Source organism: Antechinus flavipes, chromosome 1, assembly GCF_016432865.1.
Source record: "Antechinus flavipes isolate AdamAnt ecotype Samford, QLD, Australia chromosome 1, AdamAnt_v2, whole genome shotgun sequence".
Taxonomy (NCBI): domain Eukaryota; kingdom Metazoa; phylum Chordata; class Mammalia; order Dasyuromorphia; family Dasyuridae; genus Antechinus; species Antechinus flavipes.
The window spans coordinates 503,768,609-503,794,842 of record NC_067398.1 but is presented as its reverse complement, the minus strand read 5'-3'; the positions used below and the strand labels follow the sequence as shown (position 1 = coordinate 503,794,842).

Genomic DNA, 26,234 nt, shown 5'->3' with positions numbered 1-26,234 from the left:
TAAAGATGAATATTTAATTTACTGGGAATGCTTACATTTCTGTTCTTTAAATAATTCTTGAAGGAAATATGTATAAAATTCAATGATTTAAATTTTAATTTTTATTCATATCTCATTCTGTATCACCAACATTTATTATGTCTCTCTCTTTCTCCCAGAGAGCCACACATACAACAAAAAATAAAGAGGGAGCAAATTTAATCAATATATCAACGATGATGTTATTGTAGCGTCCCCCAATCATTTATGTCAAATAAAGAAACAAGAGGACTTATGTTTGTATCTCTTCTTTCAACCCAAACTTTGTCATAATTTCATATCATTCAGGTTTGATTGTTTTGTTGGTTTTTAACCTATATTTACTATGCAGGATTTTAAGTTAGGTCTTCCCAAATCCAAGTCCAGTTTCTTTGGACTTGTTACCTTGCTTTTACAACAGTCATTTTCCATTAGGTTCACATATTTCATTTGGATTAGCTGTTTCACAGTAGATGGGTATCTGTATTGTTTCCACTTCTTTGCTATAAGAACAAAAAGTTCTTAATTACTTCTAATTGTGGTCTTTTTCTCATTGGTTCTGTATATGCCATTTAAAAGTACTTTACAGATTATTTATAGTTTTAAGGAAAACTCAGAGAGCTGTTATATCCATTGAGCTAACAGTTGAATTCTGAAGTATTGTAGATGACTTAATCCAATATTTCAATTTTGATTTGCAGGACAAATTTTTTTTTTTTGGCTAAGGTAGTTAGGGTTAAGTGACTTGCCTAGGGTCACTCATCTAGGAAGTATTAAATGTCTAAGGTTGAATTTGAACTGGTCCTCCTGACTACAGGACTGGCATTTTATCCACTGTGCCATCTAGCTGCCCCAACAAATTTTTTAAAGTATTTTTTGTGGTTGTTAAATTCTTTATAAATGAATATATTTAATTTTTTTTCTAGTTTGAAGGAGTAATTTACTCTTTTGCATTTTTATTCTTTGGATTTTGTAATCATGAATGAAAACTCATTCTAGGCTTTGGGAGAATTGTTTCAGGAGAAAGAAATAATCACTGGGTTCTATGTAAATAGATTTTTATTTCTTTCAAGCAAAGATTGTAAGGATAAATCAACCAAACAGTTAACTGTTATATATAAGGATAACAGCTCTTATAAAATTGGAACAACTTTAAAAAATCTTACCTTAAAAAATCTTGATCTGCATCTTTGTTTTTATTAAAACATTAACATCAGTGTTACAGAAGCAGAGAAAGAACAAATTCATGAAGCCTTTATGTGGTATCAGATTAACCCCAGCTATTTGGATAATAAAACATGTCCCAAAAGTCTTAGTGCAGTTATAAGCTTTAATAGCTTAAATTATTTGCATAAGAATATAATTAGCCAATCAATAACATAATCTATTAAGGCATTATGATATTCTAGGCACATTAGCTAGCCTTTCCCTAGCACTTTAAGGTTTGCAAAGTATCTTACAAGTATTAGCTCATTTGATTCTCACAGCAACTTGTAGTGGTAAGTGTTATTATTATTCCTAATTTTACAGAGGAAGAAACTGAGGCAGAGAGAGAGAGAGAGAGAGAGAGAGAGAGAGAGAGAGAGAGAGAGAGAGAGAGAGAAAGGGAGAAAGGGAGAGAGAGAAACTTGTCCAGGGTTGCACAATTGATAAGTGTCTGCAACTAACTCTGAATTCAAGTCCTCCTGATTCCAGGCCCAGTGCTCTCCCTACTAAGCCACGAGCTGCTACAAGGACAAAAAACTAGAGAGAGGGACTCTAAAACTGTTGAGAAATTATCAATAAGAAGATACATGTTTAAGGTTGGAAGCAAGTTAGTTTATCCTTTCTTTCCTTAATTCCTTCTTTTATTATGTTTAAATTTTTGTTGTTGTTGTTGAGTCCTGTCTGACTTTTAATGACCTCATTAGGGGTTTTCTTGGCAAAGATACTGGAGTAATCCATCATTTCCTTCTCCAGCTCATTTTACAGATGAGGAAACTGAGGCAATCAGAATCGTGACTTGCTCAGGATAACAAGAAAAGGTCTTTGGCCAGATTTGATGAGTAAGATGGTTTTTACTCACTCAAGGCCTGGCACTATCCACTATCTACTGTACTTACCCATCTGTCCATGTTTAAATTAGGCTGATTCAACTCTCAAAATCCCATGGTTCATTTCTGAGCTCAACATTATACTCTATTTCCATCAGAACTTTTTTTTTTTCTTTTGGTTATGCTCCAAATATATGACACCACTAACATGAAGAGAACATTTGGAAAGCTTGATGGCCGGCCAGTAAATGTAACATTTGACTAGGAAACTAAGAGCTGCTGAATGTTTGTGGGTATGTTTTTAAATTTTGGAAGAATAACGAGCAGTTTGTGAGCATGCATTTTTACATAGATTTTCTCTTTATTTATACTCCCAAAATATATTAATGTAGTTGAGGTCTTTATGCCCTTATTTCCAGATTGTTATAAGTAATTCAGATGCACATTATCCTAAACATAAAAATGGCCTCAACTACTGGGTCGAGGTGGCCTTGGTTCATGAAAATTTTTACAAAGATAATTCTGATTTATGATTCAACTAAAGATATGATTATCATTTAAATTAAGTTGCTAAAGTGGACTAATTTCCCATGCTTTAATATGCTGACATGGAGATGGAAGTAGAAGTTAAGGACAGCTCAAGGTGAAAATGTAAAGTTCTATACCTTGGATACAAGATAGACAGGTTAATGCAAAGGGACATTATACTGTTATTATTATTCAGTCATTTCAGTCATGTTTGACTTTTTATTGGTAAAGATATTAGAATGATTTGCTGTTTCCTTCTCTGGCTCATTTTACAGATGAGAAAACTGAAGCAAATAAAGTTAAGTTTCTTGCCAAGTCACACAGCTAGTAAATATCTGCAGCTGTATTTGAACTCCTGGTTCTAGAGCCATCATTGTATCCATTGTACCACATAGCTATATTGTACTAGAAAAAGTTTTCTATGTGTGATCCAGCTACTCCTAGGGGAGTTCCCAAGATACTTTCAGCAGATTTTCAAAATTAAAATGTTAAGATTGATTCTGAATATAGTCAATACCAATGGATAAAACCCTTATCAATCAAAGCTCTTTTTTGTTTGTTTGTTTGTTTGTTTACTAATTTTTAATAATGTAAAGGCGTTCTAAACCAAAAAAGTTTGAGAAACATTGTACTAGAGCTTTTTAAATTTTGATGAAGTAAATTATGATTCTTACTTTGATCAAATGAAGTGATTTTGGTGATAGGAGAAAGAACATTGAATGAAGCTGGGAGTCAGTAGATTTGGCTGTACCCCAATCAGATTGCTTGAGTTCCAGTTAGGTATGTATGGGTGTGTTTCTTTATTAGAAAATGAGAAAGTTGAATTAAGGGATCCTTAAAGTCCCTTCTACCTCAAACATTTTATAATTTTGTTGAGAACAAATTTCTGTACATCTTCCTTCTCTTTGGATTAAGAAAAACTAGACACTTTGACTAGCATCATTTTATCCTTAAGCTGGCTTTAGAAGTTATAAACTCACAATAATTTATTTTATTTTATTTTATTTCACATTATTTTGACATATCTAATGAATCCTCTCCCCAAAATTAATTTCTCCCAAGATAAATTAGATCACTATATAATTTCTACTGAGAACATTTTTTATAGTTCACTTGTTGTTAACATAAAGCAAGGGTATAATTTTTTATTTTAATACTTTATAACCAGCATAGTCTATTATATTAGACCCGACATGATCTGACTCCTTCTGGATGTCAGTGCTTTCCTTGTTACCCTTTCTCTCATATTGGTAGGTAGCACATTTACTCATACTTTCCTATTTATTGATCATAGTATAGGAGTTGGAATAGTTCTTGCTCTTCGTTGACACTTCTATACCACTATCATTCAGCAGCTTCTCTGTCTATTTAGTGCTATCCAAAGGTTTTTTTTTTTTTTTTTTTTTAACCAAATCCAGATCCTGATGACAGTTATCTTGACCCTCAGGTCATTTTTTTCTTCCTCTATGAGCTCAAGTTTTAATCACTGAATGGGTATTGCCTCAAACTAAGACCTGTTAAATCTCTAAGCTTAAAAAGACCAAGGTTTCCCACTACATTTGGAACCATCTCTCATTGTCCTGATCTATAATTTGCAATTGGACCCAGCTGTTTCTAGAGGAGAGAATAAGGCTGGTGTCTTTGCATAGCTCTCCCTCACCTAAATCCAATTCCCTTGCATATCATGACATCCAGTATCATGTTCCTCTTTGAGGATGAAGAACAAACAACAACAAGCTTGAATTACAGACTTTGTCCTATCTCTCTAATTCCTTCCCTCAAATACTGAAATTTTAACAGATATCTTGAAGCTCTCTCAAATACCCCAATTTCCTGATTCCTTAACCAACTAAATCTATATGACCTTCATTCCACCTCAGCTATACAAAGAAATGATTGATATTATCCTTGAGATTATCATCAGCCACAAGTGGCCCACTTCCATGTTTATCATAAATACACACATATATATGCATAGATAGATCCACATAGATTTAAATTAGGAATGTCCAGCCTACAAAATCATTTTATACTTCTGTGGGGCCCATAAATGATGTTGTTGCAAATATAATTATCCAATGGCCTTTGACAGAAAAGAAATTTCCCCACCCATGATTTAAATTGATACTGTTCTAGATAAAGATATCTAGCTCTTGGAATATTCTGCTTCCTCATCTTTGTTTCTTAGCTTCCCTGGCTTTCTTTAAGTCTCTGCTCTACTACTTTTTACAGGAATCCCTTCCCAGACTCCTCTAGCTGCTAATGCCAGAGGGCAAACCTCTAGCCTTTTATTCTATCTAGTTATTTATTTACATGTTATCTCCCCCTTTAGAATGTGAGGTCCTTGAAAACAAGGATTATTTTTACATTTCCTTGTATCCTCTGGATTTATCATGGTGCTAAGCAGATAATATTAACAGCAAAAAAAAAAAAAAATGCTTTTTTTATTGACTGATTTTTATTTTTTAGCATAACTTTTATTTGTTGTTGTCTTTAAAGATATCTTATTGATATAGTTTGCTTTTGTGTTTCCTTTTCCACATAAAATTCACTTCCCTTAGCCAGAGAAAAACTTTTATTATGTATATTTTTGTAGGAGTGTTCTGATTGGTGATAGAATGGATAAAAGCACTGGGCCTGTAGTTAAGAAGTTCTGAGTTCAAATATGACCTTATATGCTTATAGCTGTATAATTTTGGAGAAACCACTGTATCTCTATTTGATACAGCTTCCTCAACCACAAAATGGGGATAATAACACCACCTATATCATATGGCTGTTGTGAGACCAAATAAGAAAATAGTTATAAAGCAAAAAAGATATCAAAAATATTTTAAAAGTACAACTGCAATGCTAAAAGTTTAAAAGTCTCAGATAAAATATAACAGAAACTATTGATAACTATATCTTCCCATGTTTCTTTAAATTTTTCATATTCATCATTATGCCATAGTAATATTTTATTATATTCACATACCATTGCTGGTTCAGTCATTCCTAATTAGTAGGCACATATTTTGTCAAATGAGTGAATTTGCCAAATGTCTATATTATTTTATTAGGATGATGTAGACTCATCTTTAGCTTAATGGTGGATTAAATGGTGAATCTAGATTGGAGTACATATAATTCATTCTTATATTGGAGATTAGAGCCATTCAACCTTGATCTTTTCAAAAAGATCAAACATTGATCTTTTAAGTAGAATCTCAGAATTTCAAGGAATATGAAAAGCCACTTAGCCAATCTCTACTTTGAGCATCAATGCCCTTTACAAAACCTCAGTCAAGTCAGACTCTGCTTAAACATTTTTAAACACAAGAACTAAATCTTCAGCTAGCCATTCCTATTTTATACAGCCCTAATGTTTAATTTTCGTTTGCATTAAACCAAAATCTATCTCCCTTTGACTTTCATCCTTTGACCCTCCATATATGTTTGTATAGTAGTGGTGGAAGAGTGTGTGTGTGTGTGTGTGTGTGTGTGTGTGTGTGTGTGTATGTACTTATGAAACGAATTCAGTATTTTGTCCTTGTAATGAATTTTGCTTATATTTCTTTGATGTTGGTTTATTCCCACTGAATCTTCTCCAAGTTCTTTAAATTTGTTAACTTTCCCTTCTTTCTTTTAACTTATTTATTTATATCTCCCCTCTCTTGATTTGTCTCTTTCATTGCCTGAATCATTGCCTCAGTCCTCCTCAAGCTTTCCATTTTAAATAATATTCTTTAGCTGTAGGTTTTTCTAAGAAATTTGCTTTGCTTACCTTTCTAAGTGTTTTCTTCTCCTGCAACATATTTTCTGAGTCATGGGTTAAACTTCTTCTATCTTCTTTTTGGGTCCCTATGAGGATAAAGTATCAAGTTTGATTTGCCTTTTCTATTCCTTTTCTATGCTTCTATTCTATACCTTTGTAGATATTATCTCATCCTCCCCATTTTCTGTAATTGTGGGATGGGAAAAATATACTTTAGATTATTATCATATATTAATAGAAATGAGTAATATATTAACATGATATATTATCATATATTAACTTTGGATAAAAATTTAGCATTTCCTTTCATTATTTAAAAAACTTCTTAGAAGAGACTCACAGGTGTCACTAGACTGACAAAGGGGTACATGACATAAAAAAAGGTTGAGAACGCCGGGTTTGTACAGTGAGAGAAAAAACTAGGTTACCTCTGTGGACATCTCCTCTTCTTAACCTTTGAGCTAGGCAAAGACAAAGTGAAGAAAGCAAAGTCAAAGCAGTGTTACTTATGCTGCAAAAGGACTTATGGGTAAGATAGAGACAATGGAAGAAATAGGAGGAAAGAACAAAGGAAAATCAAATGTCTGCTCATCAGATACAGAAACACTCAATTTTTAAAGTAGTCTTTGTAATGCATACATAAGCATATATGTTATTCAAACAAAACATACATGCATCTCATGTTTATGATAAGGAGTCTGTCTATAATATATGTATGTCATGTGTATGATGTGTTCGTACATACACATTTAGTAACAGCTTGCAATGCCAGCTATTTGAAACTTTGAAACTATTAACAGTGATTCAAATCCCATCTGTGCCACTTTTGTGATCCTGTACAAGTCATTTAACTTCTCAATGCCCTACAAAGTTCTCTAACGCTATTAAGTTGCTAAGAAGGTGCCAGCTTGTACTAGTAGAGGGAGGGCCACACCTCAAAATTCTATAAATGAAGGAAAAATAAACTCCAGAATTCTGTTATGTGAATAAAGGAATAATTTCAAACTTTAATGTGTATATATAAAAATGCTATAAACTTTAGAAAATACTTTATATCATAACAATCCGAGGAGGTTATATTCTGTTATAATCCCTGTTTTACAAATGAAGAAATTGAGGCATAAAGAGTTTAAATGAGTTGCTCAGGGTCACGTAGCCAATAAAATATCTGAGATAGGATTTGAGCTTAGGTCCTCCTGACTTCAAGTTCAGAATTTTGTGCATTGTGCCATTTATCTACTACTATATTATACATATTGTTGTTGTTCAGTCATTACATACTCTTTATGACCTTATTTGGGGTTTTCTGGGCAAGGATAACAGAGTGGTTGCTATTTTCTTCTGCAGCTCATTTTATAGATGTGAAAAATGAGTCAAACAGACTCAGTCAGAATTCTCAGTAAGAAGTCTTAATTTCAGTTATACCATATCCCATCCTTTTATTTTATCTTTTTTTTTTTTTTTTGCTAATTTTCTCTTTATTGTTATTTTTTAAAAAAGCTCTTCACTGTAGGACTAGATGAGGATTAAGTAATTGACTTTATTGCTGCATTTATTTATCAAATTGTTTCCAGAATACCATAGAAAAACAAAAGTTTATTTTAAGCCAGCCAAGATAATATTGATCATAAGTTGTTTTTTGACTTAAATTCCTTTATATAACCCCATGGTAACCAGTTTAATTCAACCATTAAATTAAAAGAGCAGTGCCTTAGATCCAATGCCAAGGGATGGTAGAGGGACATAAACTAAATTTAGGGTCAGAAAAACTTGCTTCAAATTTCAGACCTGTCATTTCCTACTAGGCAGACCTTGAGTTAACCTCTCTGAGTTTCAGTTTTAAAATCCGTAGAATGGGGACAGTGATGATGACTGATACTTGATTCCTTCTTTCAGTTTTACAAAGTACTTTACATACATTATCTAATTTGATTCTCATAATCACTCTGGGAGGAAAGGGCTAACTGCAGTTATTAATCATACTCATTTTTTTTTTTTTAACACTTGGAGAAACTTAAAAATCTTAGAAATAAGATGTGATGTCCTAAAGTTACAGACTCAATAAGGGTCAGAAGTAGGTTTCAAACCTATGCCTTTCTGATTCCAATTTTAGCATTTGTTAACTATAAGATATTCCCTTTTCTGGTGATACTTGCACTATCATCCAGGGCTGTTGTGGGTTCAAATACACACACACACACACACACACACACACACACACACACACACACACATACCTGTGTGTGCATACAATGTACAGAATGTACAGAGGAATTATATGACATAGTGGACAGAGCAGGACATTGAGTCAGGAAGACAAATTCAAATTCTGCTTCAGACACTTAATACCTCTATGAAGATGGGCAAATCAAATTATTATCACCACCACCACCACCATCATCATTAATATTTATATAGATCTTATGATGTCCCTGACACTGTGGTAAGCCCAAGTATTATCTTATTTGATTCTCTCTAACAATTCTAGGATGTAGCTGCTATTATCCCCATTTTACAGATAAAGACTGAGACAAACAGAATAAGTAATTTGGCCTAGATTACACAATTAGTAAATGTTTGTGTCAGGATTTAAACTTGAGTTTTCCTGTTTCCAGGGCCAGGGTTTTGTGGAGCGTATCATCTAGCTGCTCCTTATTTGAGTGACAGTTTCCTCATTTGTAAAATGGAAGTAATCATAGGAGCTATCTCATAGTGCTATTGTGAGAATTCAATGAGATAATATATGTAAAGTGGCATATAAATGGTAACAATCATTATTTGTATATAAAAGTGTTTAGTAAATTGTTCAGGCTAGCTTTCTGGAGGTCCTTTGGAAGGGCCTTGGTCTCAGCAGGATAGACACCATGAGAATGGTCAGGAATAGAGTCTAGAGTCTTTATTCTGGCCCAGTCTTGATCTTAGTGGAGGAGTGCAGGAGAAGGAGAGCCACCAAAAGGATGGTCAAGTATGGCTAAGTATTAAGTATATATATATATATATATATATATATATATATATATATATATATATATATATATATATATATATATGAACTAGAGAACCATCATCTCATTAATTCCACTGTGTTACACCTTCTTGTAAGTATCCTTGTTTCAAGTATACTTCTCCAAAGTTCTGGCCCTCTACAGTAAAGCATTTTGTAAAATAGTAGCTGCTAACCTCTATTATGCAATAATGAGACAATATATGTTACCTCAATTTTTTTGGTGATTATTTTGAGTTTTCTAGAATAATTGAGGCAATTATTTGGATGTATTTCATTTTAAAATAGTAATATCTTGTGCTTTGACTTTCTTTTCAGCAATCTAGTAATTCAGATAGTAGTTACTGAATATATTTCATAAGTAGTTGATATGATATATTCACTAAGGCCAAGATATATGAGTCATGGGAAGAACAGTTTGTTTTGAATAAAAAACTAGCATAAATATGGCAAAGAAATGAATGAAAATGTGAAACCATCTGTCTGTCTAGAATAGCAATGCCAAGTTAGTATTTACTGTAAATACTGCAATTTGCTCAAGTCCACTTCTTAAAAAGAAATTAACTTATTTTGCATTCTCTACCTCATATTCATACAGGTATTCTGGATAACAGACATTTTATATAACTAGAGAAGGAAATCCAGAAAGATTACTAAGCTCTTCCTTTGCATCAAAATATTTCTTTCCAGCCACAAATAAATAAATAAGTAAATTGGTCTGAATTTCATTATTTTGTTGCCTTCTTCCCCTAGAGTGGAAATGAACGATAAAGGGATGGGTAGTTGACTTTGTCCCACATTTTTAAAAAAATGCCATATTAAGAAAATGGTGTATTAGCACTTTATTAGAAATAGCAACTGCATTGTGGAACACTTTTAAGTTTGCAAAGCACTTTACAAATTTTCTCTCATTTTATCTCCATCATATCCTTGGGAGATAAGTACTATTATTTTCCTCTTTTACACATGGGGAGCCTGAGGTAAAGAGAGAGTAGGTGAGTTGCCTAGAACCATAAAACTAGTAAATATCTGAAATAATATTTGAGCTTAAATCTTCCAGGTTTCAAGCCCAGCACTATCCAAGAGGTGGAGCTATCAATAAAAGTATGAGCATTTTAAATCTTTCTGTGAGTTTTTTCCCTCTTCCTATGCAACATACTAAAAAAAAATACATTCAAAATTTTTTGATGAAAGCATTCAATGGTCTTAACTGTGAAAAAATAGATGTGAATGTCTCTTCTTACCTTTGGATGAGTTAAAACTTATATTCTACCTATTGATTATCTTAGAAAATTCTAACTTCTTAATCTAACATTTAGGATTTGTCACAAATTGCTTCCTATTTATCTTTTCAATTACGTGTCTCACTACTTTTTCAATCAGCCTTTTTTCTATTCCAACCAGTCTGATCCAATAATTCTCATGCCTTGCATATTCCCATTTGTGCACTTTTGCTCCCTATCCTTGAACGCCCCATATGTTCCTATTCAGGTCTTTAGGCCTTACCTCCTTTATGAAACTCCTCTTTAATTGTCCTTGGCCAGTCTTTGTGTTCCTCCTTTTGAGTTCTTTTATTTATTTTTTTTTTTGAGAGTCTAGGTGAATGTTTTATTACTAAATGCACCAAGTTCAATCAATTTGTAACACAGCATCACTTGCAGGGGTACTGGTATCTTTGTGCTTGGGTCTCATGCCAGGGTAATTTTTTACAACATTACCCCTTGCATTCACTTCTGTTCCGATTTTTCCCCTCCCTCCCTCCACCCCCTCCCCCAGATGGCAAGCAATCCTTTACATGTTGAATAGGTTACAGTATATCCTGGATACAATATACGTGTGCAGAACCTAACAATTTTCTTGTTGCACAGGGAGAATTGAATTCAGAAGGTATAAATAATCCAGGAAGAAAAACAAAAATGCAAGCAGTTTATATTCATCTCCCAGTGTTCTTTCTTTAGGTGTAGCTGCTTCTGCCCATCTTTGATCAATTGAAACTGAATTAGCTCTCTTTATCGAAGAGATCCACTTCCATCAGAATACATCCTCAAACAGTATCATTGTTGAGGTATATAATGATCTCCTGGTTCTGCTCATCTCACTTAGCATCAGTTCATGTAAGTCTCGCCAGTCGTCTCTGTATTCATCCTGCTGGTCATTCCTTACAGAACATTAATATTCCATAACGTTCATATACCACAATTTACTCAACCATTCTCCAATTGATGGGCATCCATTCATTTTCCAGCTTCTAGCCACTACAAATAGGGCTGCTACAAACATTTTGGCACATAAAGGTCCCTTTCCCTTCTTTAGTATCTCTTTGGGGTATAAGCCCAGTAGAAACATTGCTGGATCAAAGGGTATGCGCAGTTTGATAACTTTTTGAGCATAATTCCAGATTGCTCTCCAGAATGGCTGGATGTGTTCACAATTCCACCAACAATGTATCAGTGTCCCTGTTTTCCCACATCCCCTCCAACATTCCACATTATCTTTCCCTGTCACTCTAATCAATCTGACAGGTGTGTAGTGGTATCTCAGAGTTGTCTTAATTTGCATTTCTCTGATTAATAATGATTTGGAGCATATTTTCATATGTCTATAAATAGTTTCAATTTCTTTGTCTGAGAATTGTCTGTCATATCCTTTGACCATTTATCAATTGGAGAATGGTTTGATATCTTATAAATTAGAGTCAATTCTCTATATATTTTGGAAATGAGGCCTTTATCAGAACCTTTGATTGTAAAAATGTTTTCCCAGTTTATTGTTTCCCTTCTAATCTTGTCTGCATTTGTTTTGTTTGTACAAAAACTTTTCAATTTGATATAATCAAAATTTTCTATTTTGTGGCCAATAGTGATTGAGTTCCTTGAATATTTATTCTTTGCCCTTAAAAAATGAATAGTTTTAAAATTTTGCAAAAACGCTTCACATAATTCTCACTTGAGCCTTATAGAAACCACAAGGGGTTAAGAATATTTTTAGGATATAGGACAGATATAGGAAATTCCAAACATTCTCCACAGATGCAGATGAAAAACTCACCTGTAATTTACAGTCTTAGAGAAGTGCTGGGAGTGAGAAACTGAAAGGTTGTGACTTGCCCATTGTTACAAAAGGAAGTTGTCTCTGTGGTATTATGTGTGCATATCTGGTTTCATAGACTGTCTTATCTTCCCAACTATATGTTAACCTCTATCTCAAGGACTAAACTTTCTCATAGTCTGCACCTTCCACAAACACCTCAAAGTTTATTAGACTAATAGTTGTTCAACAAATGTTTGGTAGTTTAAAGATGGAAAAGCTTGGCTGTGCTGAGTCAAACAAATTCTTTCCTTTCCCTTAGAATCAGAATGCAAAAGCTAGTCACTGGAGCAGAAAACTTCATTAGATAATTGGTTTAGTGTTTCCAAAGAGATTGGGAATCAAGAAGACACACTTTTAAAAAGGGGGACTATATATAAGGTCCCAGAGAACAGCAACATTCTGCTTTACTGATAAGGTAATTTGAATTTTCTTATTTTTGAATATTAGGGAAAACAGTTCTCTCTAGGATCCTTCAGACTTGATACTCAAACTCATTCCAAGTCAAAGGCAGAAGCTGTCTTTTTGCAAAACAAATAATTAAAGCAGAAATCAAAATTATATCGTAGTTCGGGGGGGGGGGGGGAGAGAGAGTCGGTGTTATCTTCAAATAGCCTCCTAGGGTGGAGAAAACTGTTACATTGTAACTCCTCTAAAGTACTGTAAGCTTAACCACTCCTCCACTTCGAGGAGGGTGGATCACGATCGACGTCGGTTTTCTGCGAGACATCTCAGTGCGTGTGCCCGGGTGCCTCTGCATCTCGAGCAAAAGGAGGGGGCGGACAGGGAGGGGAGGGCACCCGGCGCAAGAAAACCCACCCTCCTCTCTTTGCTAATTTCACATTACACTCGGGATTGCTTAGTCTGTCAGATGAAACTGGCCGAAAGGAGAGGAAAGTGACAAGCCACTTGCCTCAAACCCTGGCAAGTCCTGGATACACTATTGATCCGAAAGGTAACTTTTCTCTCTTTGCTGTGATTCGTAGGGGGAGGGGGGGGACACAGTCAAAGGGAGTCTCCACCTTCCTGATTTGCTGGAAATGTGTCCGAGGCTAGTCCGGAGCTGAGCTGGGCTGCGCGGGGCGGCTGACGCGTGGCTGGGACTGCTGCTGCTCCTACCACCACCACCACCGTCGCCTCCGTAAGTCCGGCTCGGATTCTCAGGAAGCCTCCGGGGCCCCAGACCGCGATTCCTCCTCTGGCGCCGGTAACTGTGGGCTGTTCTTGTACCGGTTCTCCGAGGTACATTCCTCGTTTTGCTTTTGCTTTTTTGCAGCGATGGTTTGGGAGGTGGGGGGGAGGGAGCCCGGTTGAGCAGGATAGCTGGCTGCCAGCCTTGGTTTCTTTGGAGGCCCTAATTGAACGAGGGAATTTTTAAAATTCAGTCTTCTTTTCCATTTCTTTATTTGAATTACTGTTATTATTTTTTAAATTACTGTTTCGAGGCGCCATTTTTAAAGTTAACACTTGGTGGTGGGTGGAGATTAGGGATTGGGGGACGAGCTGGGGAGGGGGAATCCTGCATGTACGAGACCGGGTTTCCTCTGTCCCCTCCTACATGCCGGCCCTTCCTCTTAGACAAGCCCTTGGCCCGCATAGGGGAAGGACAGCGATGCGGCGCAGCTGCTTCTGCAGCTCTCCTGGGGGCCTCCATGCCAGATGCCCCGCTTCCTTGCAGAGGTTTGTCAGGCGAGAGGAAGGGGAAAGGGGGGGGGGGGAGAAACGGAATCTCTGCTTGCGTGTTCTGCTTGCTGCGTCTTGCCCCCTGCTAACGCGGCACCAGAGACGCGCCCCATGTAGGCTGTGCAGAGGGGACACCAAAGGGGGGTTGGTTTGGATTTAAGGTCAGGATAAGGTATGTAGCGCACAAAGCATCCCCCCTTCCCAAGCACAACCTCCTGGCTTTTATGTAACTTCCCTCCTTCCTTTTAACTAGGGCATGATTCCCAGAGACTAACGGCAAATGCTGCATTCCCGGCGGGGGCGGTGGGGGGAGGAGGAGCCAGCGTCTAAATAGATGTTGTTCTTGGCTTGGACACCTGGGTAAACCCCTGCCCCTTTTAGTTACTCCTCCCTTCCACTTCTGATTTCTCTTGTCCCCTCTGCTCCCTATTTAACTTGATAAGAGTAGAGAGATGCACCCCTGAACATCTTGGCGGAGGTGGGGGGGAGGGGGAGAGTGTCTGTATGCTGCATTGGTTACCTGACAGACTGCTGGGCTGCTATCTGCATTCAGGCTAGACAAGCTGCAAAGGAGGCAGTGCAGTAGGGTTCGAATGGGGGTTGGGGAAAGCTCGCTGGCCATTTTACTTTACTTTGTCCGTAGCCATTTCTGTGAAGCTGGGGAGGGGAATGTTTTCTCGTGATTGGAGTAGTTGTTTTGCTGCCTCGGATTTCCCGTTTGATAACTCCCCACTCACATCCCTTGCACTCTTCTCCACTTGCTACCTCCCCACCAAGTCCATGGCTTCTGCAATGCGGTGGGTGTGGTTACATAGTAAATTGTAACTGGTCCTCTGCAGTGGCAGCGTTGTGTTTCTTTTGCTTTTGGCATTTTCAAATCAAAGGTTTCAAACCTAAGGTTTTGCTCAGTTGATGCCCGGAGTTAACTTGGGGCAACCTTCTTTACTGACAGAACGAGATGATACAGGGAAAACAGATGGCATTAATCAGACTGGGGTCCTGAATAGAGATAGTGCGGAGGGGGGAGGGAGGGAGAGGAGTTAGGCAAGCTCAGCTCTGTTAATCCGCAGCTTTCATTATATTCTATTTAGAATTTTTGCTGCTTTACGTTCATCTTGTTGAATTGCCTTTGAAAAGGTTTTCAAAACAGTTTATACTTTGAGATAGCCAGGTGTACTGAAGTTATACTTAGTTGCAGAAACTACTTCCTTAGTTACAATATCCTGACGGCACGTGATGAAAAATTCCCCATAGAACTTAATATTGATTTAAATGTTAGGGAAACAAAAATAATAACATGCACTGGACATATGGGTAATATGGGCATATTGGTTTTGCTATCTCTGGTAAACTCTTTGTATTTTGGTCATAGTTTCAACTGAACTTTAAATTCTAACAGCTTTTTTTTTTTTTTTTTTTTTTTTTTTTGTCATTAAGTATAATCAACCATTTACTAGGATTTAGAATTGAGTTTTTAAAATGGACTTTTCTTGAATTCTGAAACTTCTGGTGTTGCATTTTGAAATAGCTTCAAAATTAATTTCTGTTAATTCCTTTAATTGGACAGAAAAGTAAAAATATCTTAATTTCAGGACAGTTATGGAAATAAAATTCTAGATCATGTCTATAGCCACTTTTTTGCATGACTTAAAAAAAAACTATGAAAAGTAAAAAGTGTACACGTGTTGCTGCATATAGTTTGTCTAGCAAAACTCTAATTCTGTGCTTTGTGAACAATATTTCATAAAAGTAAAACTGCTATTTTATGCATTATTTCCCAGTAGGAACAAGCAAAGAGTTCCAACTTCGAATTACAGTTCTATTTGGCAAAAAAGGACTGAGTTGTCTCAGGTTAAGACAAAATGTTTTAATTTAATGAATTTCCAATAAAAGTGATTGATTTGAAAGCAGTTTCTGTTTTTGTTCTTGTTTGATACATAGGACTTTGACTAAAGATTATTTCAAGTTTTGAAATACTAAACCCTGGATGTTAGATGATGTAATGATGCTTTTTTTAGATACATTTGACTAAGTTCACTTATAAAAACCATGTATCAAAGAGATCTCTGCCCAGATAGATGAGAAAACCATTTACGTACTGAAAGACTCTCCTGTTTTAAAAGAAACAATATGGCCTTTTCTTGTCATCTTCTTATATACTTACAACATGATAGATTAAGTATGCAGGGCATTTGCTGTACAAGGTAATCTTTTTCTTAGCCATACTAAGATCATACTCTTACCCTTTTGAATTGAAGTTTCAGAGAAGAATTAAAATTTGCATATCAGTAATCACATTCCTGAGGGTGAAAAGAAAACTCTTAGTGGCCTGAAGAGTAAATACAAGTGTATTTTCTGTGAGAAGTTGACATCATGAAAAAAAAAAAAAAACAGGTTGGTTTATGTGTGGAGTCTCCCCTCATCATCTTATCTCTGTCATTCAACACTTCAATCTCTAGCTTTTGTGTTATATAATATAGAATATCGACTTAGTCTTCAAAACCTTTAAACATTCATCTTTAGCCCCACTTCATTGAGAGAGGCTCTTAGTGGTGCAATTGTCACATATGTTTCTTTTAAATACTAGCCACTAATCTGTTGGAAATGTGTCAAATGTTCAGTGCTCCTCTGAGAGAAATACAGCTTTCCTTTGCTGTTATTTGATTTGCCTTGGCTGCAAAGAATTGTGTGATCAGAAGCCAGGAGAACTGTAGCAGTGAAGTCATTGCACTGCCCTGTGTTGTGACATCACTATGGCTCAAAGGAAACAAGGGTGGGGCAGGGAAAACCAGACTGTCTGAACCATCTTGGTGGATTCAACTTTGCCTGCTAAATGAATGAGACTGTCCTTACTTCAAGTTGAACTGCATCATAAGGTATTTTCAAAGAATTGAAAGAAATTAAAACCTGCATGTGAGGGTGTATTTCACAGATTTCCCTTCACAGAAAGGGATTTTATGGGATGGGAATCACTATTTTAAAATGTGGGGAGAAAACAAATGAATAGGCATAAAATATCATGTTTCTATTTGATAAGGTGATCAAACACATTTCCTAGTTTTCTTCAAGTGCAATATAATTATTGTTTTTATTAAAAAGTTCCTGATTTAGAAGATATGTTAAGCCACACAATAAATAATATGTCATTTTGAACAGGGGAGAGTCTTCTTATGGTGGTTGAGATTTTATTTTATTCTCTTATTAAAGTTTTGAAACTTCAGTTGACAAAGAAAAAAAAAAAACTAGGAATTTCTCAAAGTAAGATTGATTTTTTTCTCTGTGTAACTGTACAACTACACCTGGACCCAGAATGCAAAAGCAAAAGTGTAAATAGGAAAACTGGCAAGAGTGAGAGAAAGTGACATTAAATAGAGAAAATTACAAATCTAATGGTTGGGTTTTCTTTGGTACATTTTTAGACCTTAGAATGATTAGGGAAATTGCACAGTGCTCAAGTATAAGGTTTCATTAATTCTAACCCTGTAATTCTTTTGTAGTCATAGTCTAGAGAAAAAAGCTGACAACTTAATTTCTAGAATGCTGGCATTTTGATACATTGTTCCTACAGTCTTCACTTAAGGGGGAAAAGATCAGTGTTTCTTTTAAAAACAAAGGAAATAAGCCAAATGGCTTTGAGGATGCTTCCCCCTCCCTTTTTCCCCTCCAGATAAATTATGTGCTCTATGAGGGCAAAGCATTGATGCTTAGTTTGGACAGAAGCACATATTAGGTATGCATTTGTTGAACTGGTTAGAAATTGAGGCTCTTTATGAATGTACTTCCCCACAAGGAGGGTGTTTAAAAAGGTTCATTTATTTTTACACGTTTCATTTTGAAATTTCTATTACTGAACTCATCTCTGCTGCCTTTTTTGGTTGTGTTTTAATGGCCTAATACTCTTTGTAATGACCTAATTACTTATATTCTCAGCTATAAATTAGGCAAGTGCTAGAGCTTTTTGCCATATGGAGAAAAGTACAGTGCAGGTATCAGGAGAGAAAAAAAGAATTGCTTCACTGAGAATCCTTTTCTTCCTAGCCCTAATTGGTGTTTTAGTGGGCATTAGCAAAGAGAGCTTAGAAGAAAGGGATAAATGGTATGATGATATAAAAGAAACTGGAAGAAGCAGAAAAGAATCAGCGCTACTGATAATATCAATAATGTCACCAGAGGAAATATTTTTCTGTTATAGAAAATCTGCAAATTTATTTTCCTTTTATGTTTCTGGAATTTAATATGTTGGAAATGATTAGTTTCTGTGTATTTGTGGCTTTTTTTTAAACTGACTTTTCTTATTATGTTACTGTTAAATGTATATGTTTATATTCCATGTCTATTATTACAACTCTTCTATGGATTAATTACCCCATTTGTACCTTTTCCAGAAAATAAACTTAAATTTATATTTTTCCCAAAGAATTTTCAGTCAATCCAGCCAAAATCGTACAAAATAAATAAATGCTGAATAAATTCTATGTGACAAGTGTTTATGTAGGATATAACATTATACAGTATATAATCTCTGTTCTCAAGGGATTCACAAATTAATGGGGAAATAAGAAAAATACGTGAAGAAAAATAGTACCAGAACAGTAACCTTCATGTACCATGTGATGGGTAAAAATAAAGAAAGTACTAAAAAGGTTCAGAAGAAAGAAATTTGACTAGGAGATCAAAGAGATTATTTCTTTTGCATTATACTTGAAAAATGTGAGGAATTTTAATAGACAAAGATTTGGAGTGAGGGAAAAGGGTGGAATGATAGAAAGTCTCTCTCACACACACATAAAATTTCTCATTTTGCAAAGTATTTTATACCTGTTTCTTTGAGAAAAGAAGACTAGTGATATTCCTATTTCAGAGCTGAGGAAACAGCTCTAAAGGAATGTATTTTCTTAATTGTATAGGCATTGTCAAGCGGTAGACTCTGACAGAATTACTGTCTCCCTTATATCATATTGGAAATGACATTAGCAAAGTTGTGGATATGATTTGAAGACTTGGAAGAAACATAAAGCTCACTGTGGGAGTAAGTACGTGATAGTGAAAAAAGAGTAGAATGGTAGGTTAGTCTAGTTGTAGAGGACTTAGAATGCTAGGCTAAGAAGTTTAGAATTTATTGGGTAGACATTGGGGATTCATTGAAGATTTTTGAGTAAAAAAGGGCTTTCATCCAAGCCTCTGACTTCCCCTTAATACCTATGCTTTTGATAATTTTTTTCTCTTACTAACACTTTATCAAAGAAAAGATTTAAGCCAGTCTCTTTATCAAGGTTTTAGGTTGGTTTAGTGAATAGAGTGGTTATCTTAGTGTCACAACCTTGGTTGAATCTCTTCTTTGACACACATGACTCCATATATCATATTGGCAAGGCATTTAATCTCCATGCAAATTTGCAAGACTATATGTTTCAGAAAATGCATGGACTTGCATTTACAGAGAGGGTTACTGTAACAGAAGCTTCCCAAATTGAAATCCCCTTTCCTGTAGATATCATGGGTGTTTCTATATGGAAAGGAGTTGAGAAGAGAGCCCTTGTGAAATAAAAATGGGGGCAAAGAGAGGAGAATACTATGGGAGTGGAGACAAAAGGAAATAGGACTAGAGAGAAATAGCAAATTAAGATGAAAGAAAAGTTAGTAAGGAGCAATTGTGAATAGGGGAGTTGCTTCTCTTTATGGGGTAACATTTGTTGTATACTCTTTTAGTTGTATACACTCTCAGGGAATGGTCATAGGAGAGGTCTTCCCTCTAGGATTGGGTATGGTGAAAGACTACTTTGTTTCAGTGACTAGGACTGATGCTGACAGAATTTAAAGATAAGGGAGATTTGGTGCTTCAGTGGATATATGTATCCTCACAAAGCAGAAAGGAATCCTGGCAGTGACAAGGGGGGGAAGGGGAGATCTTTTTGTTGTAATGATTCCCTGCCTGATTATGTATAATTTGGGACAATACCCCCCTCCCCTCCTTTTTCTTTTTCATTAACATCATTTAGATGTTAACATATCTAACATTATAGATAATGGATACTGCAGTTCACAGAATCTCAGACTTATAAGAGATCTTTGGAACGTGTTCTTAACCTGAGGAAAGAGTCTGTGAAGTTAAAAAAAATTTTTTTTTTTCATAACTGCATTTCATTATAATTGATTTTCTATGTAAATCTTATGTATTTTATTTTATGTATTTTAAAACATGATTCTGAGGAGTCTATAGGTTTTACCAGAATTCTAAAAAGTTCCATGACACAAAAAAGCTAATAATTACCCTTACCTTAGAGATCATTTGGATGCCTTAAAATTCCTTCAGATGTTATGATCCACAGCTTTGGAGGCTCTCAGAAAACTGACCTGTCCCTTAAGAGTCTTAAACTCAACTTTTTAACATTTATTAAACAGTTATGTTGTTCCAGATACTGCTAAGCATTGGTGACACAAAAGAAAAATAAAGACATAAAAAAAAGTTTCTGCTTTCAAGGAGCCTACATACTAATTGAGGGGGACAACATGTAAATAAATAGGTATGTAAAGGATGCTTAGAGCAGGACTGGAAACTTAGAGGTGAAAGCTCAGGTGCCTTTTCTTACCAAGAAAGCTTGCTATAGAAGAAGGTAGTCTTTGAACTGAGACTTGAAAGAAATGAATGATGTCAAGAGATGACAGGTAAGATAGGCGGAAATTCTAGGTGTGCAAGACTGCCAGCAAAAAGGTACAGAAAGGGGAGATGGACTTTATTGCTCAGGGAATAGCAATTAGGTTAGTATCACTGAATGGCAGAGTATATGAAGGAAAGAGTAAAATGTAATAAGACATGATAGGTAGAAGAAAGGAGCTAGCTTATTAAGAGCCTGAAATATGAAAGGATTTTCTATGTAAGAAGTAATAGGGAGTCACTGTGATTTAATGAGCATGGTTTGACCTTGCCAGTCCTAGGAAAAATCACTTTGGGAGGTATATGGAAGATGGATGGAAAGGGGGTGGGGGTGGGACTATAGATAGAAAGACCAATTGCAGCCTAGTCAACAGGTGAAGTAAGGTTTGAACTAGTGTAGTGGTTATAAGTAGAACAAGTATATAATATGAGATACTGAAAAGTTAGAAACAATAAGATTTGGCAACAAATTTGGATATGTGTTATCAGTGATAGTGAGCAAAGAAATTCTGTGAATGTAGGGGACCTGGAAGATAGTGGTGCCTTAAACAATAATAGGGAAATTAGTAAGAAGAGAAGATTTGGAAAAAAAAGATTATCACATGTTTGAGGCATTGAGTTTCAGATGCTTGTAGAATATGTGATTTGATATGAAAATTCCCATTATAAACTTGGCCTTTGATTGAAGGGATAACTCACACCCCATAAAGCAATCTAGTTTTGGAAAACTGTAAGTATTAAGGATTTTTTTTTCTTGAAGTCTAGATTGTATCCTTCTAACTAGTCCTATTTGTTCCTACTTCTGTGACCCTTCTTCCTTTTCCCTCCCCAACTATAAATTTGAGCCTTCTTTCACATTAAGGAAGGTCTTTCAAGTACTTGAATATATGATAACAATATCATTATTATTAGATTTGTCATAAAGTGGCAGACTTCACATGTACTTGGCATATCATCTGGTTTAATATTCTCATTTTGAAAATGAGGAAATTGAGACTCAGATGGTGGTTTTTTCCCCAATATCACACCTGGCATTGGAAATTTTAAAGAGCCAGTAGCTAAGTATTGGAAAAAAATTACATGGGAAAGTTGATATCCAAATTCCTCTACTTTGTGTGAGCTTTACTATTTGTGTGATCTTTAACCTTTATGAAACTTAGTTTCCTCATTTGTAAAATTTGGTATTTAGATTAGATGAACTCTATGGTTCTTTTCAAGTCAAAAAATCTTGGGATCTTAGGGACAGAGAAATGACTGTGGGGCAGGAATTATCACTGCTATTGGAAAATTAGAAGGTGGGATGTATGTATGTTACTTATCTTAATTTGTTATATAATATAACAATATAATATACAATATAAAAGTACCGGTTGACTTCATGGCTTAGATGAAGAAATAGCAAATATGGAAAAAGTACAATTTTTAATTTTGAATTTCAGAAGCCAATAGAGTTTCCTAAGATGGGCTTGGGAGGGAAGGATGGCAAAGAAACAGAATTGTCTGAAAGTTAAATAAATTCTTCAAGAAGTCACTTACATATTATCCTCCTTTGCCAGTGAACTAAACTTAAAAGATGATTCAGGAAGTTCTTGTTGTGGGAGTTTAGGAATGTCAGTATTAAGTTTGTAACGGCATGGTATTAGACAGCTGAAAAGAGAATATTTTCAACCCAGTCTTTAGGTTGTACCTAAAGTTAAGTCAAATTTAAGTCAAGTAGCTAGGAGAATAGATTGAAGATGAAGTGGATTGGTAAGGAGCAACCAGATGTTGGTAAAATTGACTATAAATTATATATTCGTAATTTACTGTTTAATTTGTACTCTGAACATTCTTATCAAGTATAAATATTGTAATCTAAAGGACTGGTTATATTAACATGCTCTTTTATTGAGATTTTAGAAAAATGGAGTATAGCTTTGGCTTGGGAACTAATTATATGATTGTGGTCAGGTAAATCATTTAAACTTTCTGGGCCTCAGTTTCATTTGTTAAAATTAGGGACTTGAGTTAGATTTCCAAGATCTTTTTCAGCTCAAATATTAAAAGAAATGGCTTATTAGCTCTTGGAAAGGATGGAACTGGTCATTAAGAGCATAAGAAAATTTCTCCAGCTAAAATCTGGAAAGGATTGACAGATTAATAGGCTGCTTTTTTTTATTTGGAGCTAGTCTTGCCAAATGAACCTCATTTCATTTTTAAACAAGGTTTCTAGACAAATTTAGATAAAAGGAATACTCTAAATGTTTAGTAGCAAATCTGAATTTGGAGCAAGGCATTTAGCAGACTCTCCACCTACCAGCCTTGATAATGGTCTAGTTTGGTGAATTTGGATATAGTTGAATGACTGGACCCAAAGATGATTAATGGCTTGATGTGAGTCTTTGATGCTTTTAATGCCGGCTTTCTTTACCTTTTTCTCCTTGGCTCCCTTTTTTGCCTGAGACATTTTTACATGACCCTGAATATATAGGGAGATAAAATAGGTATACAAATCAAACATTTACTTTAAACAAATCATGATTTCATGGCGCCAAGCCCCCATATAGGATTGCAACCCATAATTTAAAAATCCAGGTTTTAATGAATGCTTTAATTTGTGGATGTTACCCAGCTTGGAAGATGAATTCCTATGTTGGATGACAGAATCATATTCCCATAAAGGTTTTGACTAACTAGAATCATGAATGGATCAGATCCAATTCAGTTGAGTGAGACATCACTTAAGCACCTATTATGTACAATGCAAATAGATGGTAATTACACAAAACCAAAAATAAAGCGAATGCTGAGCTTAATAAGAGATATATATCAAGTCCTTCTTTTTTGGCTCATAAATTCAAGATACGAGACATGTAAACAGTAATGCATATGTAAAACACTTGTTAGGTTTAGATGCCTAAAAGTGCAATATGAGTCAACAGTGTTAGATGGCATTAAAAAAAAAAAAAAAACTACCTAATATGATAATGAGCTGCATTGATGGACTTGTATGTAGACTTGTTTTGCTTGGCCCTAAAGGAAAGAATAAGAACAATGACTGGAAATTGCAAGGATACAGATTGAAGTTTGATATGAAGAAATGTTTCTAATTAGTTTGGGATGTTCACAAGCAAAATAGATTGCTTTCTTCTGGTAGTGACTTTCTAGTCATTGTACCACTTAAATGGAACCTGAAAACTAATTTTTGATGGGTTGTTTTGAAGAAGATTCTTATATAAGTTGAACCAATTGATTTTTGAAATTTCTTCTAGCTCTTGACCTTCTATATTTATCTAAGTGATGAGAACAACAACAAAGCCAGTCTTCAACCCCCAAATCAGAAAAACTTTAGAATGCCAAATTCATTAACTCTAATTTGCAATTTTTTATTAGTAAGCAAGCAAATTGGGAAATTAGATACCTATGGTCTGACCCTTGCCTCTCATTGTGTGTTATATGATGAAGGGAAAGTTGCTTATCTTAATTTGTTACATAATATAATAATATAATACATAATATAAAAGTACCAGTTGACCTCATGGCTTAGATGAAGAGATAGCAAATATGGATAAAGTACAATTTTTAGTTTTGAATTTCAGATGCCAGTAGAGTTTCCTGAAGTGGGGAGTGTCATCTTTTGGTATATACAAAGGATTCTTAATCGTTTTGGATTTCTTTCGAAGTCTGAGAAAGCCTATGGGTCCCTTCTTGGGATATTTTTTAATGCATGAAATAAAATGCATAGAATTACAAAGAAAACCAATTTTATTGAAATAGTTATCAAAATATTTTTAAAAGATTCACAGATCTCAAGTTAAGAATTCTTAGTCTACTCCCTGGTCTTTTAAGCTTCTCAAATGTTTGTTTTGTTGAGCCTGAGGGAAATGTTTTAATGTGAACTATTATGTTGTCAGATAAACATCAAGACTTCACAGATAACATTTGTGAACAATGTTTGTTATTGGTATTAGACAAATAGCTAGAATAGGAAGGTAAAGTTTTACAGGAATAAGAGAGTGATACTGTTGACATAGATCACTGTGAAATATTTACATCTGCTAAGAGTTCTCAAAATATTGAAAAGCTCCATGTGTTAATTGAAGGCATAGAGATTAAGCTTTGTTGCTCTGTTGACATGTTGTTATCTTTTTATTTTATTTTAAAAAATAATAAAAGTAAATGATAGGGGAATCTGTTCAGTTATTTTGCACATGTGTTTATCTATTATTTTCTGTAACATTATATCTAAAATTCTGGGCTTGTATTGAAAAGATGCACGTAAAAAGATGCAGAAAAACCTCAAAATGCCACCAAGCAGCATTGTGAGGAAAGAGTAGAAAAAATGAGAAAACCAAAATTAGAGCTTGTTATTATGGTTGCTTGTCTTTGGCTATAGTATAATGTAGATTCTTTATTTAATAAGAATGTGTTTATATATCTTTAACCATGTACCATGAAACTTCTATTTGCACAGACCTGATAATCAGGTAAATGCAATTGGTCCACAGAAGTTCTAAAATCACCATCCCAAACATCAGCTCTTTCCCAATTTTCTCATTTTTTGGATAGTATTTGCTATCTTAAAAATTTGGCATCATCTTGTATTTTATGTCCTGTCCTCTTGCTAGGAGTTCATAGGAGTATGATTACATCGATGTTAATAGGTTCTTGGGCCAGAGACAGCTAAAGTCAGGTAGTACAATATTGATAAAGATCAGTTTCACAATCACTCAAAAATGGAGACTGCAGAAGAAAGGAAAAATTAGGTAGATGACAATAGAAATCATTCTGGAATATTCTTAAATAGACAGTTCTTTAGGAAATTGAAGTTGTTTTTTTTTTTTCCTTCAAAGAACTAATATCACATTTTACACACAAACACAAACACACAAGCAGGGGAGAAAGTAATAGATGAAGTACAAAAATGCATAGAAAAATATTTTTAAAACAATTTTGTCAAGTCAGAATATAATTTCAGACTTGAACTTTAAACAATATGGATTCCTAATAACAAAAATTTATTTTGTATGGCTTTCACTACTGAAAAATAGAGAAAGAGATTCTAGGTCTGCTTAAATTGATACCTCACTATACTGATTAATCACTCCAATGAATAAAACAATTAAGTGGAATGAAGTGTGTTTTTTTTTTAATAAGCAGTCCCAATTTGCTTTTGAATTGTAATTCTTTATGACCATTAAAGCATGAGGATTTTCTTTTCTTATCTCTGAGAAGTAGCATTCTTAATACTTTTTTTTTAGATATAATCTTGCCTTTCCCAGCATTTCCATTCCAGTATTGGTTGAACACTGACTGCTTTATCTTTCAGTAAAATGTGAAACTGAAAAACATAGCTCTTATATTTAATTTTTTTGCTCTTGTCCTTATTTATATTTGTAGAAAAATCAAAGCGCATTGGTGGTTAAGTTTGAGCTCTTTAGCTAGAAACTAAGTAAACAGGGAGACTGTGATTAGATAGGGACTCATTAC

The 26,234-nt window shown here is 34.9% G+C and overlaps 1 protein-coding gene across 5 annotated transcripts in view; it reads left to right on the top strand.

Annotated features, from left to right (window-relative positions):
* Positions 1 to 13,966: 13,966 nt before the first annotated feature.
* The window catches only part of EPB41L3 (erythrocyte membrane protein band 4.1 like 3), a 175,629-nt gene continuing 163,361 nt past the window's right edge, over positions 13,967 to 26,234 (top strand). The window contains exon 1 of one of the 5 annotated variants that reach the window (XM_051970410.1): positions 13,967 to 14,107. In XM_051970410.1, the coding sequence (XP_051826370.1) occupies positions 14,080 to 14,107 (28 nt within the window). In that variant the 5' untranslated portion in view covers positions 13,967 to 14,079. The remainder of the gene's footprint in view (positions 14,108 to 26,234) is intronic. The other 4 variants (XM_051970409.1, XM_051970412.1, XM_051970411.1 and 1 more) reach the window with 4 other exon arrangements.